At 42.1% G+C, this 17348-nt stretch overlaps 1 protein-coding gene across 1 annotated transcript in view; it reads right to left on the bottom strand.

Annotated features, from left to right (window-relative positions):
• Nucleotides 1-2031: 2031 nt before the first annotated feature.
• Nucleotides 2032-17348, bottom strand: part of LOC134612745 (protein FAM240B-like) — a 28109-nt gene continuing 12792 nt past the window's right edge. Inside the window, exon 3 of the mRNA XM_063457179.1 lies at nt 2032-2534. Within this exon, the coding sequence (XP_063313249.1) occupies nt 2402-2534 (133 nt within the window). The 3' untranslated portion in view covers nt 2032-2401. The remainder of the gene's footprint in view (nt 2535-17348) is intronic.

The raw sequence follows: 17348 nt of genomic DNA, 5'->3' as shown, positions 1-17348 counted from the left end.
TAAGCTCCACCTGTTTTTGTAATCAGACACACAAACTCATTGACAGCCACACACTATCACTGACAGACACACACTTTCACTGACAGACACGCACACACTGATTTGACACACAATGGCAGACACACACTGAATGATAGCCACACACTCTCACTGATTTAAAAAAACACCCACTGACAGACACATTTACTGACAAATACACACACTGACTGAGAGAAATACTTACTAAGAGACACTTACTGACAGAGAGGCACATTCACTGGCAGACACACACTCACTGACAGACACACTGACATACACTCTAAATGACAGACACACTCTCACTGATTTGAAACACACCCACTGAGTGATACACACACACACTGGCAGACACATACTGATAGACACACACACTCAGCCCAGCCTCCCAGCTTCAGAAGCCCCTTTGGAGGGGACTGCAGGTATCTTTTTGAGGAGGTTTTGGAGAGTAATGTCACATTAATTTTATTTTTTATCGAGCAGATATATAATTTGCATTGTGAGTATATACTTCAAAGTTTAATTTAATCACTTTAATTAATCACTTTAATTGTTTAGTTTTGACACTGCATTTTTTAAATTACATTTATCACATTAATTTTGCATTATATAAATATATATTTTCACAATGCTCTTACAACAGATTATTTAATTATACGTCAGCTTATTTAGCATTAGCACTATTTGATTTGTCTCCCATGTTGGAATTAGTGTAGGACCCACTGATATTGGGGTACTGTGAAGTAGTGGTGTCCTTAACATAATATGGCTATATGGTGGAACTGAATCCCAATATTTGTTTACTGATATACGTGATTTTAAATAGCCTTATAGAATTTAGAAATGACATTTTTTTGTGTGCACTGTTCTTTAGTTTGTATTATAGGCACACATTCAGTGACAGACACATTCACTAACATACTGACAGACACACTCACACATTTACACATTCTTGCAGACACACTCACAAATAATTTTTATTTATTGTGGTTTTATCTTATTTTTTAGGCCCATCCTGTGTCATCTTTGGGAGAGCTGGTGTGGGTCCTTTCTATTGGTTCTGGGATTCTTCTCCATGGGGTCCTGTGGCACCTGTAATCATCCTGCTCTTCCAGCACTGCTTCCTCACACACTGTTTAGTGACACCTGGGCCAGAGTGACCTCATATCCAGAATCCAGCATCGCAGAGTGAGGAACTGAGAGAGCAAGAACATCAGTGCTCTCTCACCGCCTGCATGCTCTCTCCCCACTGCTATATGTTGGGTAAGTAGGCAGTTGCCATTCAGGTATGCAGGAGTCTACTCTTCCATATTGAATAAACACCAGCTTTGGGAGCATTCTAAAGTGGCCAGCTGGCCTACTCCTGGGCTCTCTTTGACAAGTGGAACATCGGGGCCCAGTCAACTCCTGTAGTTCCGGCAATGACTTGTTCCTTTTGGCAACATCCCCCCATTCTTTAACACCTCTATATCTCTATATAATTTCTTGGTGGTACCACTCCTTTTGGGCATTGCCAGCAACAATTCTTTAGATCTGTGTCCCATTTAATAATTCCCAATATATACAGTGTGTGTATGTGTGTGTGTTTGTATGTGTGTGGAGGGATAATGTGGATAAATATGCTGTTCATTGTTTTAAACCTGGTTGAAATGTCTACCACTGTACTTATCCAAGTGAGTTATTTCTTACATCTACATAAATATGTATTAATTTGCCTATTCCGACTCAAAATATTAAGTTTAAAATAACCTCTGTAAGTTTATTTGGGTTTTGAAACATGTTTATTTCAATTTAAAAACCAACAACTTCTTCTCAGCTAGAAGCCATGCATGTTTAGAATTCTTACACCAAATCTACAGCTCTCCTTTGCTGTAGGGGCAGCAACATTAAATGAGAACAATGACTAGCCAAAGACTACAAAACAGAAAGGCCCAGGGCTTCACTCCTTATTTCCTGATATGTGAGGCTTGCAGAAGGAAATAATTCATGTCTAAAATATGAAATTTACGAACACTCTTTAGACGTGCTCAATTTGTTTTTTAATGACAAAAAGAACAGCACACACCTTATAAATATGCATTTTTGAGGATATCTAATGTAATGTATTTAATTCTTAACACTGGAACTTTAATGTGTACAATGGGCAACAATACCAATGAACTAATTAATATGCACAATAATAAAATACATAATAAAAAAATAAATTAATTTCCTCATTATCTGAAATGCTAACCAACATCAGTCACTTCACTCAAAGATTATGCAAAAATATTAAATACAAGTAGCCGCATTACTCAGAATCATTAATTAAGTTTTACAGTGTTTGCAAGATTTTCTTTGCTTTAATAATGCACTATTCTTGACATCAGATTTCTTTGCTCATGCTTTAGGCTGCGGTATTTGCTTTGGGATGGAAAGACTCCTTTGGTGTTGCATAAAGTTGTCTCCTCTGTTCTTCTTGGAGAGACTGCAACATATTAATTCTATGTTCCAGTCGCTGTCTCCATTCTTCTCTAAGTCTGCAAAATTTAAAACATTACTTAGTATATAAACACCATATGTGAGAAGTAGTAAAGTGTCTATTCAGTAAAAAGTGAAGAGTTAAGAAATTAGCCACGTTGTAGAAAATCACCCATGTTACTGTCCTGGGTACATTGTTCCACTGTTTGCTCAATAAACCTCAATGCATAGGTGAATTAATAACATGCAGACCAAAACACATATCATGTGGTTTTGGACATCACAATTGTCAGTTTGCAATGGGGTTCATATTTTTTCTGCCATCTCTGCAAAATAATGGGAGGCTTGCTGGCTGGAATATCTCACTGAGATGGTACTGCGCCACATGAAGAAATTAAATTCTGAAACACCATTATCCTGCTTATAAATCACATTGTACTGGTGTAAATCATAGATCTAGTGAGCCCATACACAGGCCTTACTATCCATTAGACATCATTTTTAAGTGACAAAAAAAACAACAACAAAAAAGTGTTGGACCATGGTAGATCTGATATTATGAACTTCGGTATCACAAATATCCAAAAATATCCAAATGTCCAAAAATAAATGTGTTATCTTGTGTTCCTTTTTTGGTTTGTGAGCTTGTATAGCAATGATTGCTGAGCACCAAAAGAACACACATCAAAAATCTTCTATTAATGCTAACATTTTCAGTGTTCTTTAAGCATCTCAGGTCGAGGAAGTTTCATACCCATTTCCTGTTTCATCTTACTGCAAGATGTGACAAGTTCTATTGAGTGTTTACAACTCTATACTGTGCATTATTTTAATTTTAATTTTCTAATAATTTGCATCCTATTTATCTCCTGTCTGTTGCCTAATGTCAATTAATAATCATCTGTCCTGATTTTACCTGCTGGTGGTGGGATTATATGTCTATTGCTAAAGTTCATTTTTATTTCATAAATAACTGTTCTTGATATACCTAACTCTTACTAACCACAGGGCAGAAGTAAGTGTGATGTTATCTTCATCACTCACAGTTCTGTTTGAAATAAGCAATGCATAGATTTCAATGCCACCGCAAATAGCAATTCAGAGGTGGGAGCAATAGAAGGGAGGAGAGAAACACACAGCCAATAGACAGAGATGGAGAAAGATGAGGGGATAAACATAGTTTTATATAATTTCAGTCCTCTCAACAGTCCCGGTTTCAGTGGTAAAGTTATGATTTCAAATTCCTGTCCCGATGTCTGAATTTTGTTCCCTAGTGTCCTGCAACTGGGGACACCAGGGACCTGGTAAATATATATTATCCCCATTTTGGGGATGAAACTGGAGAATCCCTGATTTAATTAGCTCAATATGTTAGTTATGGTGCTTGTGCTTCCTAACTTAACAAATAACTTAAGTGATTAGATAATAATAATAGTGCAATCACATATTATCAATATCAATATATCAAGTATTAAAGCTAAAAAGGTAAAGGTTGGGCAAAAGACTACCACATTTCTGCTTCTATTGAGAATATCCTCTATTTGGAGCTTGAGTGTGGAGGACATATCTACTAAAAATGTTAATAAATGAAAGTGGTCAGCATACATCCAGTGTGGTATATATTATAATAATGTAGAGCAATTTATTATTAAGCATGTATATCTTCATAGGGATATTGTCGCAAATCTTAGGATAAATAGACACTGTTTTCACCTATAAAGTGTAGGGAAAAATACTTAAATAATAACACCCTTCAGTCTGACCCTTTGAGGAACTAAAGTTTGCAAAAACAATGTTACAAGGTTTTGTACTCAAAGTGTAAGTCCCTCAGAGGCAACTCAAGTTAATTAGAACAAGCTTAGATGTTAACCAAAACTGAGTGAATAATTGTCTAAGATCTCCCTGTCAGTTTAGAAAATAATCCTAATAAAGGCTCATGTTATGCCTCAGAGCCACAGGACACTTACATACCAAACCATAGGATAGCAAGCAACAAACTAGCATTTATTACCTCAGGGTAAAAGACTCCTACATACCAAAACAGTTCCCTCAAAGAAGAGCCATAAAATATGCATAGAAAAATTGTAAAAAGGATAGTGCTATATCAGAGAGACACAAGGCTCCTACATACCATGCTGAGTATGCTGTCCCTAATTGCTGAACTAATAGAAACAAGAAAACTAAGAAAAAAAAAGTTTGCATCATTCTAAGGTACACTACCCTTGTAGTCACGGATCCCATAGACACAAAATAAATTCAGGCATAAGGCCAAAGAAAAAGTAAGTGACTAGCTTTTCAGCGCTGAAAAACTGTGCCTTCATCTGGGGCTCTACACCAGGGACTTGTCATCGGGCAGCACAGCGTGTGCACGTCATTAGCACTTCATTAGACAGCGTTCTCTGGATAGTCATGCTTGCTGGGGGCCAGTCAGACAGACTGTTAGTTGTTTTCCCAGTGTTTATATTTCCCAGTGTTTATATTTGCTTTTCAAGAACTTTCTGCAGTGTCAATATATTATGAAATATAGATATAATTCTGAAATATAGATATCATAATAGATAAATAATCCCTTCTCCGTTAGAGGCTCACACATTCTCCACTCCTTCAAAAAATCGTTAAAAACCCACTTCTTCATAAAAGCGTATCAATTAAACTGTTAATAGCTCCCGACTGATTCCTCTTCTGCAACTGTCATTAGTCTAATACTATCTTTACCTTTTGTGTCATTTTACCCCACTCCCTCTAACATGTAAGCTCATTGAGCAGGGCCCTAAACCCCTCTGTTCCTGTGTGTCCAACTTGTCTGGTTACAACTACATGTCTGTTCGTCCACCCATTGTAAAGCGCTTGCGGAATCTGACGGCGCTATATAAATAACATAATAATAATAATAATATAATTAATGCGGGCCTAGGCTACTATCTCTCGATGCATGCTAAGCTGTTGGTATGCATAGTTTGTCCTAGGAATGTTACTTATTGCAAGTCCTAGACGATATAAAACTGTCAGAATTAAGAAACAAATTGTAAAAAATGATATGGCCTCTTAAAGCTAGATAAATTATAATATGTAAATAATAATATGGCATAGAAATAAATGCATGCTTTTATTTTACATTTTGCTTGACATGGTTAATTGAAAGATACTACATGTCATCGAGCTGGATTTAAAAAACAAAATAAAACAAACGTACAGCATGTGACATGAAGGGTATCATAAATCTATCGTATGCAAGATGTGACTAGACGTCTTGTCACTGCAATGTAATGTATGTGAAGATTGCCAAAAACCTTCATACCAATGGATATCATATAGCTAGTGTGTCATCAAGTTTCTCGTGTTTGTTAATTATGGCATACACAAGATGTGAACCTGCAAGTCACTGCGTTACAGAGAGTTCCAAGCTCTGTCTTCATCAAGTCAACAATGTCTGTAGCTTGTAATATAAATGAATGTACCTAATCAAACAGATCTTTGTCTTAAAATGAAATTTAGCTGTTTATTTTGAGACCTGGAACTAATTTGGAGCATGATAAAAAAAAAAAAAAACTAGCATTACATATGTGGTGGAAGAAGATCAATCTTTTAGATAAGGTGTATATATAACATTCATTACCTTTTTTCCCTCATGAATAGGAAAACATATTTTATTCCTTGTACACAAATATCCTAATAAATACAAAAAAAAATGCAGCCTCTCATAGGTCCATACATTCATTCTATACACATGTGCATGTCAAATATATTCTTCCTCATTTATGCTTTTATATATACACAGAGCTCAACATGTCTACTAGGCAGTGGCAATGAGTAGTAATTACCTCTGGTAAGTATGGCATGGATCCTCCAGGCTCTGGCAAGTAACTTTTAGGCCTGGCTAGTAGCACAGGACTTAACATTTTAAGCCGTGCCTCTACACACTGTATTCATCACATGGACAATTAATACACACACTTCCTTATATATCCATACCTGCATTTTCCGAAATGGAAATGTATACACTTTGTTCCTTATATCACCCTCCTCCCCCATATATTTCTTTCTCCTTTAATTGTATCAATCTCCCTCATCCTCCTACCCACATCCCTTCCATACGCAGTCTCAAGGATCTCTAGCACCTTCCTATCACAGCTACATAAGCTCATTCCTGCACAGACTCATACGGTTATATGTATATGTACGGTATTCTGTGTGGTTAGAAATGATCCCCTGTTTTAATGCAAGTGGTGTAACTGGCACACCCCTTTATGCCTGCACAATTTGCCTGATTTATACCTCCCAATTATTGGAGGTATGGACATATATAACTATAACTATACATTGCACAATGTGGCTTCAGGTATACCACAATCTGCCAATCTGGAGCCCTTATTTTGATTTATGGGGTCTGATCTTATCCCATATACACCTGCCCAGCAAATGTTTATGGAAAAATGAGTATATGCCCAGAAGCACAGGATGATAAACTTTAGTTTATACAGAGACTAGTTCATAGGTTTTCCTATTATTACTTGGAGCCGTACAAAATGCTCGTGCTAACATACTAACATGATGAACTATACGTTTAATAATAGAGAGATTTTGTTTACAATTTCCTTCTCCTATCCTACAGTTTCGTGATGTAAACTGCCATCATACTTTTTTTTCTTATTATAAAATTGTAAATCTTTAGGAAAAAAATAATAAAATTGAAAGGGAGACCATTGCAAACATATTTGTTGTTTTAATTAAAATATAAAAAAATAAGAGAAGAATTTAAAACAAAGAAGGTATGTGAAGATTGGAATAAAAGCAAATGATAAATAAATAAAAGTAACCTAAATTAGTTGGCGGTGAGAAAAGTAATTCTTTTCTTTAATACAATTTAGAGACTTATGGGTTAAAATAAAAACATTAAGTTCATTTAAAAATAGTAAAAGATTAAAAGAAAAATATATACAAGTATACACATTTTTTTTTTGTTGTGCAAAAAATGATATTATAACAGATGCGACTCTGCTACAATGCCAATTAGTAAAGGTTCCAGTGAAAGCCTTTCCCACCTTGTAATCTCAGTAGGAGCACTGTAATTGCTTGGCGTGTAAGCCAACTAATAACAGAGCTCTGACAGGTAAGTCTCTCTTCAAATGACACTTCGTATATAATTAATTTATCTTCAGCCTCTAGTCTGACTGTATATCAACACCATAAGGGTTATTTACTTAAATGAGAATTCAAAGTGAATTTCAAATTTAGAGACAGAATAGCTGAACTGGGGACATTTTCAAAGTCATTTATGCTTAATAAGTACAAAACTATTATGTTACAGCATCTTTATCAAAATTGATTCAAATGTGGGTCTAGATAAATCTACAAATATGGAGCATGGTACTATGGATGCTACTAAACATACTTGAAGGAATGAGATGTTGGAAGGTTATAAACACTCTTGCATAGAGCGAAAGGATGTTTATAGAAATGCTATTTAAATAAATAAAAAATAAGAAAAATAATCTAGCCATTTGTTTTCCGTATACAACTCTTCTAGATGTATATGGAAAGAAAATGAAGACATGGAAAATATGAAACTATTATGGAGGTTAGTACCTTTCAAAAGTGGTGCAAGAAAGGACAACCGGTAAGCCAGTGTCAGGGTCATGGACGACCAAGGCTCATAGATGCATATGGAGAGGGAAGGCAAACTTGTCTGGCCCAGTCTTGCAGAAAAGCTACTCTAGCTGAAATTACTGAATGTAATGCTGGTCATGATAGAAAGGTGTCAGAGCACACAGTGCATTCGTATTGGACTGCGTATCCACAGACCTGTCAGAGTGCTTATGATGATCCTTGTTCACCACTGAAATTGTCTTCAGACCTAAACCACAGAGCAATTGACAAAGGAAGCCACTGAGATGCCGCCCCCCTTTGACAGGGGGAACACGGAGGGGGCGGCATCTCAGTGGCCCGCAGTTGCAGGGGTCGTGGCTGCAGCCGGGCCCCTTGCCGTGAGGGGCACGGTCGCAGCCGCGACCCCTGTGACCGTGGTAGGTACGCCACTGGTCCTTTCAAATATGTATATATAAAATGTAAGGCATCCAAGATTTACATGGTACATTAAGATCACCACTTGCCTAATGTCATGTAGGAACTCTTTGTGCTGCCAAAACAGCTGGACAGCTAATGGACCCCCCCGGCGGGCAGCAGAGTTCCTGTTACACATGCCGAGGGAGCTGTGTTCTCTCTGATCTGCTCCCTCGCGGGCCGTTTGATGATGCCGGGAGCCTGAATATGACATCCTGCCGGAATATGACAGCCCGCGAGGGAGCAGATTAGAGAGAACACAGCTCCCTCGCCGCGTGTGACAGAAACTCTGCCGCCCACTGCACTGAACCCCCACTGGACCCCAGGGACAGGTCCATACTAGCTCTCCAAGTAGGGAGGCTGTGTGGACATTAATTATTAATAATTTGTGTGTGTATGTGTATGTCTGATGAGTGTGTGTGTGTCTGAGTGTGTGTATGTCTGAGTGTATGTGTGTGTCTAAGTGTATGTGTGTCTCAGTGTGCGTATGTGTGTCTGTCTCAATGTGTATGTGCGTGTCTGAGTGTGTGTATGTGTTTGTCTGTGAGTGTATTTGTGTGTGTCTGAGTGTGTGTATGTGTTTGTCTGAGTGTGTATGTATCTGTGAGTATGTCTGAATGTGTATGTGTGTGTGTGTGTATGTGTGTGTGTCTGAGTGTGTGTATGTGTTTGTCTGTGAGTGTGTATGTCTAAGTGTCTGTGTGTGTGTGTGTGTAAGTGTATGTGTGTCTCAGTGTGTGTATGTGTGTGTGTGTCTGTAAGTGTATGTGTGTATGCGAATATGTATGTGTCTGTAAGTATATGTGTGTCTGAGTGTGTCTGTGAGTTTGTGAGTGTAAGTGTGTCTCTACATGTGTCTGTATGCATGTCTGTATGTATGGGTTTCTGTGTGTGTGTGTATGTGTGTGTGTCTGTCTAGTGTTAAAACCACCATCTAGCCCCCCTGGGCCCCTCATGCTTCCATAAATATAGCATAAATCTTACTGTATTCAAGCCTGAAGCTGTAACTCTGCATGCTGTTTGACTCAGAAAAACAAGCAGTCTGCTGACATCATCAGAAGTGGTAGCCTGAGCCAATCACAATGTTTCCCCATAGGATTGGCTGAGACTGACAAAGAGGCAGGTCAGGGACAGAGCCAGCATGATTCAAACACAGCCCTGGCCAATCAGCATCTCCTCATAGAGATACATTGAATCAATGAATCTCTATGAGGAAAGCTCAGTGTCTGCATGCAGAGGGAGGAGACACTGAATGTTTGGATGCATTTTAGGCAGCCATGACCCAGGAAGGATCTCTAACAGCCATCTGAGGAGTGGCCAGTGAAGTTATCACTAGGCTGTATTCTCTCTGAAAAGGTAATGATTCTACTCACCAGAACAAATTCAATAAGATGTAGTTGTTCTGGTGACTATAGTGTCCCTTTAATTCTTTCTAGAAAAGAATATCCCTTTGAATAGTGCAAATTGTTTAAAGGAACACTGTAGCATTAGGAACACCTATCTGAGTTCCTAAAGCTACAACCACTGATGACACTTATCAATTAGGCCCGCCTTCTGTGTAAAATAATTCAAATAAAAACATAATTAAACTAAATAACTCACTTTCTCCAGCTCCTTCTCTTTGGGTTGTGTCATCCTGGAGGTGTGCCTCCAGCATGATGGGCCAGTCCAATTTTCATAGAGGAGCTTGTGATGTGCCTACAATTGCATTCAATGATTATCTATGGCCGACCGTAATGGCACTGTGATATCACAGTATGTTATGGTATACGAGTCGAGAAAAAGATGAAGTTGTTAAAGTACCTACAGTGTCCCTTTAAGGACACATTTTCCACTAATGCAGCTACCGAAAATACCAACAGGAACTATTATAAGAAATTATAATTTTAAAACATGACAGGAGGCTTCGTATTTGCTTAAGTCTCTCTTTACTAGAACTCCACAGCAGCACAGAAAAAACAACCAATCAGAAAAAAGTTAGGTACTATAAAACTCCCCTCCCCATGCATCATTTCCTCTTTCTTTGCTGCTCCGCATCAGTACAGGTCAGAGTACCACTGCCTCCTGCTTATTGTGGGTGGCTTTGGGATTTTATTGCTTATATTCAGTATTTTAGACTCTATTTTACTATTTTGTAGATTGCACTTGTTTAATTTAGTCAGAGATATATTTATCTTCAGTAATCTATTTATTTATTTTCTTGTGAGATTTTATTCTTAGGTATTTATTAATTTATTTTTTCTGCCCTTGCTGGATTTGTTCCATCATGATGTTTTATATCTTGTGTGATTTCTTTGTCCCCTGCAACTTCGCTGTAGTTTCCTATATATTTGTGGGGGGTCATTGGGGTCCTTACTGCTTTTTTTCTTGGACTTGTGCCCCCCCTGCCCGTTTTCCCTTGGATTGTGTATGCCCGTTTTTCTCATGCAATGTTTTTCCGCCTTTTCCTGGCGGTGTGTGCGCCGCTCGGGGGCTTCAGGAGGCTTACTACATCTGCCTCCTTCGACCCCCGAGCTCCGGGACCGCGGATTTCATCTCCGGCGGTCCCATGTACTTTGCCGGCCGCAGGGGTACTCGCGTGCGCTTCCCCTAGTGCCCAGCGGCCGGATCTTCTTTTCCCACGTGGCCGCTCGCCACGGCCGCCTCCGCCCGCGGACCTCGTGTGTCCGACCGGGCGGGTGAGAGTCCGACCGGGAGGGAGTGCAACCACTCGCATCCCCCCCCCCCCATCGGTACAATTCATTAATTTGCTCGTTGGAGGTCTGCCTCCACCCAGTTCAGTTTTCCTGCTGCATGTCAGTTTATTTCTCTCATTAACTGACTACATGCAGTTTGTGCTTGCCCCTTCGGTTTAGGGGACAATGTAGACTTTTTCCCTTGAGATATTATATCCAGGTAGATGTATATGTGGGTGTATGTACTTGTATTTATGTATTTATGTAGATTTGTGTGTGTGTGCAGGTGTGTGTATAGATGTTGAGTTGTGTATATTTAGATTTTTTACTGGGAGTACATGCCTATAGGCAGTATACCATATACTGCTCTGTCTGTGACACAGACCTTAGTTTGCCACTGTAGGCGTACTTCATACGCTTACTTCCTATGGGGGCCGGTACCCTGCATGCACCATATCTACTGTACCAGAGGCCTACGTCTGGCCCATTATTGCATGGTACACCAGGACCTATTATGTCACTCAGATTACTGTGGGTTTAGCTGTCAGTGTATATCACGGATTGCTGACAGTTGCGCGGACAGTGTATATCACAAATTACTGTGAGTCTTTCCTGACAGTCTACGTCACAGATCGCTGTGAGTTTGCTACAGTGTATATCACTGTTTTTCTGCGAGTTCTGCTATTCGTGTGCTTCTCAGTATATATTTTTTTCTGGCCCAGTTATGAGGACTCAGATGAGTCTACTCTGGTTTGGATATCCTGTCCATGGCACATATAGACATGACTGGACCGGGCTCTGACTACCTGGTATGGGAGACCAGTCTACGCTGTTACTATACGATTTAGTCAGGTTCTTGGGGAGAGCCATTGAGTTGGCTACTTAGCCCTGCTCCTGGGAGTGTCCAGGGTTACAATAGCCTTCAGGTGATATGATGATGGTAACCTATAATGATGCTAAAAAATTTCAAACGGTCCCGTGTGGGCATGTGCTTACCGATTCACAGTTTAAGGTAAGTATCGCTCAGCGTATCTTACATTCATGGACATGAGGGTCACTGGAACAACTCCCGCTTCTACCCACTAGAGCTGGAATACCACTGTTTGCCTGCTGGGCATTTAGGGGCTGCCAGTCCCGGTTCAGGTTACCCACACGGCATTACACTGTCTAATAGGTTTGGTGTCTAAGGGTCCCATGTCACAAGTTGCCCTGTGGATCTGCAATTTTTAGGGACCTCTACCCGGACGCAGAGGTCCCCGTCGCTCATTTAGTACCCATTGTAAAGCGCTACGGAATTGGAAGGCGCTATATAAATACATGGCAATAATAATATCGTGGTAATTCACAACCCATTGATTGGCCTGCTATGTCTGTGCCCATAAGAATGGCCTGCTTTGTCTGTGCCCATAAGAATGGCCTGCTTTGTCTGTGCCCATAAGAATGGCCTGCTATGTCTGTGCCCATAAGAATGGCCTGCTATGTCTGTGCCCATAAGAATGGCCTGCTATGTCTGTGCCCATAAGAATGGCCTGCTATGTCTGTGCCCATAAGAATGGCCTGCTATGTCTGGGCCCATAAGAATGGCCTGCTATGTCTGTGCCCATAAGAATGGTCTGCTATGCCTGTGCCCATAAGAATGGCCTGCTATGTCTGTGCCCATAAGAACGGCCTGCTATGTCTGTGCCCATAAGAACGGCCTGCTATGTCTGTGCCCATAAGAACGGCCTGCTATGTCTGTGCCCATTAAACGACCTGCTGTGTCTGTGCCCATTAAAACGGCCTGCTGTGTCTGTGCTCATTCAAACGGCCTGCTGTGTCCGTGCCCATTTAAACGGCCTGCTGTGTCTGTGCCCATTAAAACGACCTGCGGTGTCTGTGCCCTTTAAAACGACCTGCTGTGACTGTGCCCATTAAAACGACCTGCTGTGTCTGTGCCCATTAAAATGGCCTGCTATGTCTGTGCCCATTTAAACGGCCTGCTATGTCTGTGCCCATTAAAACGGCCTGCTATGTCTGTGCATATTTGCCGGGATATCTATTCTGTGTCCATTCATTTGGCCTGCGCCCTACTGACGGGCCTGCACTATTGGTACCAAACCCCTTTTGGTCACAGGCCTGGGGGAATATCACTGAGGAAAACCCAGTGCCCACCAGTGACATGGAGATAGGCAGGTGTCCAGACAAACACCATTGCCATACTATCCAAGAGGACACCAGTGTACGGCCATCTGAATATGGTGGGAAGGGTGAAGGCCCTAAACCTCATGTCTGCAGGGCAAAGTTCTTCTTATGAAGACCCGGACGCATCCAGGGTTTACTCCAAACCGGCGACGGCACATCTCCGAAGAGGATTTCGCACAGGCAAGGACCGGTACTCAGACTCCTACAGGAGTAAGCAGGTTTTTTCCTTGTCTTTACCAGCTACTCCGTATCTGCCTCCCGGACTCCTTATAGGTTCAGTAGTTTTTTCCTGCGTTGGGTTAGCTCCTGACCCTGTCCAGTGGGACTTACTTTTCTTACCTTCCGGCCTGCTGTTTGCCTTCTATCCGGATAGAATTGGTGTATTTTCTCTTGTCTACATTAATTGTTGCCTTTTTTGGTTTTTCATGACTTCCCTTTTCCTTTTCGCTCGGGTCGTCGTGAGGCCTGGCTTGACCTCTTCCGACCTCTCGGGCACTCGTGGATTGCGGAGAACGTCTCCAGCTTTCCTCAGGCTACCAACGGTCTACCTGGACCCCGCGCGCGCGCACGGGATCTGGTTAGTCGGTTGATAGTTTTTTCCACCGTTGTTTCTATAGATTGTCCTCAGCCTTATGCTGATGTTAATAATTGGTGCGCCCTACAGTTTGACCACCCTGAATCTCTAGGGACTCTAGTTTGCACCACGGGAGGGTGCGGCCCTCCATCACCTCGATCCGAGTATATTTACTTTCAGGAACAGAGGGCGAAGACTCTCATACAGAACCGGATACTGATTCGTTATTAGAGGGCGCAGCCCCTCACTCGTCCTCAACCAGATTTTGGGCTGGATACAGAGGACAGGTTGGGAGGACCCATTATCATAGAGAGAACCGGTCACGGATGTAGACTCTGCTGTTGGTTACTAACGGGCGCGGCCCGCTCAGGCTAACAGCCGGACACTCTTGCGGTATGCGATCACAGTAGTAGAGAGCGCGGCTCTCTCATGCACTCGGCGCTCTACAGTACCGGCCATCTGCTCATCACACTGGCTTGTACCTGTGCATGACATTGATGACTACATAGAGGGGCGTCCCTCCTGCGTTCAATTAGAGCTGACATCCACGCTACTGACTTCATTCTAGAGGACTGCCTGATCTTGCAAGAATTGAATGTTTAGACTAGATCCCTCTATTCTATCTCCTGTAATGGATCTACTGGATCCGGACCGCTGTGAATCATGCAAGAAATACTCAGAGGTATAACGGGGGGAGTCTCACACTTAATTACACACTCTCCTGGAGATGGTACGGCTAACGGATGGCTCGCCGGTATTATGAGAGTGCAGGTTTTTGGCATATTCTGCGCCATTTGATACAGAGATTGCTTTTTGTTTGGATATTCAGACCATTACGAACAAACTGCGCAGACAGTTTCTCCCATGTCAAGAGGTCAGGAGATACGGAGACCTTCATGGAGCAAACAGGCACTGCCTTGCTCGGGTAACAATATTATGGGAGGCCTATTACCCGGTCTGAAGGTAAAACCGTACGTATGGATCACATGGTAAGACCGGAAACCCCAGTTGTCTTGACTTCCCCGGTCATTATGATCTTGGGATAGATGGCAGGACTGCCCCGTCTCCTCGGAGCACGTACCTGGTGAACATGGTTCGGAGATAGAGGACCCTCCGTCTATGCTCTATTTATCCCCCACGGGAGCCGTTTTGTGTGATTCGCGCTAACCTATTTTTCAACTACCGTCGAGGAGACCTCCGAGACTTTATGGAGGTACTTGGTGTGCCCCGACTCCTACACAGACATCTTTCACTCTTGGACGAGGGCATTTCTGGATGGAAACCTGCGTTCCGGTTTGCTTTTCCCATTCCTTTGAAGATTTCTGGGATTCACTATTCCCGGAGTAGTCGACCACCGTTTCCTCCACACAAGTTCAGTTCGGATCCCTGAATGGACGTCTTTTGGAGTCTTTTCTCTACTGCGTCCGAGGATTACACCGTCCATTTGGAATATTGGTATCACTTAGAATACGGCTGGTCTGGCCACACTATTGCCTGCATTATGAATTTATCCTCGGATGAGACATCTCACCGGGTGGGACAGGAAGGAACGGAAGATCCTCCTCAGTTTTTCTTTTGCGATTTTGTAGGCGGACTTAGGCGCATTCCTTGAGATTGGAGATCTACCTGCAAGGGTGCATCGCCGAATTACCCTGGCACGTTCGGAAGAGCCGCCTTACGGATCATGAGTTGAGACATGTGGCAGTTTCTTCTCACGACCCTAAGTCTTTGATCCGTCTGCTGTCATTTATCGCACTTGGAATGTCCAATTAGGATTACTCCGATATTTCCTGGAATGGATACCAGCGACACAAACAGCGTTGGATTGGTGAACTGAGCGTTGAAACAGCAAATACGAAGCCTCCTGTCATGTTATAAAATTGTAGATTATGCTAGCTTTAGTGTACCTATAATCTTAATTTTATTAATGACAGGAGGCGAGTATTTCCCACCCATTCTTGTCCCTCCCTTGTTTATTGTTATGCTTTAGATTATCAGGTACGTATGCAACTCTGTTTGTTGTCTCTGCTACCTGTCGCTTGTTTCTTATGTCTGTGTTTTTTCACATGTAGGGTTGGGATATGTACATATTAAGGTTAATTTTGGTCACTACATTAGGTACCTACATATTTCTTCAGAGTACATTTCATTGGATAATCAACCCGTTCGATTCTGTTTTTCTCTCGTTTCAGTTTACAGTCCTTCAACACTATCAAGTTTGACAGTTACTCTCTCGGATGGTGGACATCGTTATATTCATCGTATCTAGGACTTTATTTCTTCCCCATGATGTTCTCTGCCTTTTATTCTGGTTTGTCGCAGCTTGAAAGAGGAAATGATGCATGGGGAGGGGAGTTTTATAGTATCTAACTTTTTTCTGATTGGTTGTTTTTTCTGTGCTGCTGTGGAGTTCTAGTAAAGAGAGACTTACTCGCCTCCTGTCATTAATAAAATTAAGATTATAGGTACACTAAAGCTAGCATAATCTACAATTAATTTTGTTTATTAAGCACTACTAGATTCTTCTATAGAATAGGTAAGTGGAAACTATTGTGGCAAATATAAAGGTAGAGAGGTGTATGAATTAAATAAGTACTGAGTTAAGGCTCAAAGTTCCAAAGTGATCTCCCTATAGATCAAAGAAGGAATAAAAAGTGAATGTTGGGGGCGGGGCCTGACCGCCGATGGGATGTCTGAGCTTCCGCTTCAGGGCCTTATAATCAGCGCTAACTAGGAGCCAAAATCTACCACTGGTCAATATCGGTGCTCACAGTGACCTCCAGCTGCTGGGGTACACGGAGATGCCTCCCAAGACCCTGCATGGCATCCATTGTAACCCGACAGGGCCCGAAGCTTGCTGGAGCTTGAGCTGGGATGGGACTGCCGCCCTCCTGGGTCTCCAAATGGCGTCTCGCTTACCCCCCCCCCCCCGGACCGGGTGGGTCATCCCGGTCCCCACGGGCAGCTACTGCAGCGCCAACTTGGGCTCCAACGGCCGCCCTGCCACAGAAAATCCGCGGGGCAGCGCCCCTCAAGATGGCCACCACACGCCAGCAATGTGCACGACCCACCAGCATAAGGATGCTGCACACAGTAGAGACCAGCCAGCACCACCATTTCTCATCACAATAACAAGCTCCAGGGCGATGACGGCGGACAACTCTGAGCAGCCCAAGGCACAAACCACCATCACCACTCAAGGACAAATGGGGAGAAAAATGAGCAGGACTCCACTGATCAACCCTCACAACACTGATTCACTGATGCACTCAGAGGGCCCACCAAGGCTGCAGACCACCGGAGGGAAGTACCTGGCTCGAATGCCATCGCTACAACTGAGACGCCATCACAGCCAGTACCACCACACCCGGTCACCCTACCAC

Source organism: Pelobates fuscus, chromosome 5 (genome assembly GCF_036172605.1).
Source record: "Pelobates fuscus isolate aPelFus1 chromosome 5, aPelFus1.pri, whole genome shotgun sequence".
Classification (NCBI taxonomy): Eukaryota; Metazoa; Chordata; class Amphibia; order Anura; family Pelobatidae; genus Pelobates; species Pelobates fuscus.
The sequence above is the reverse complement of the archived record's forward strand: the minus strand, read 5'-3'. Positions and strand labels throughout refer to the sequence as shown.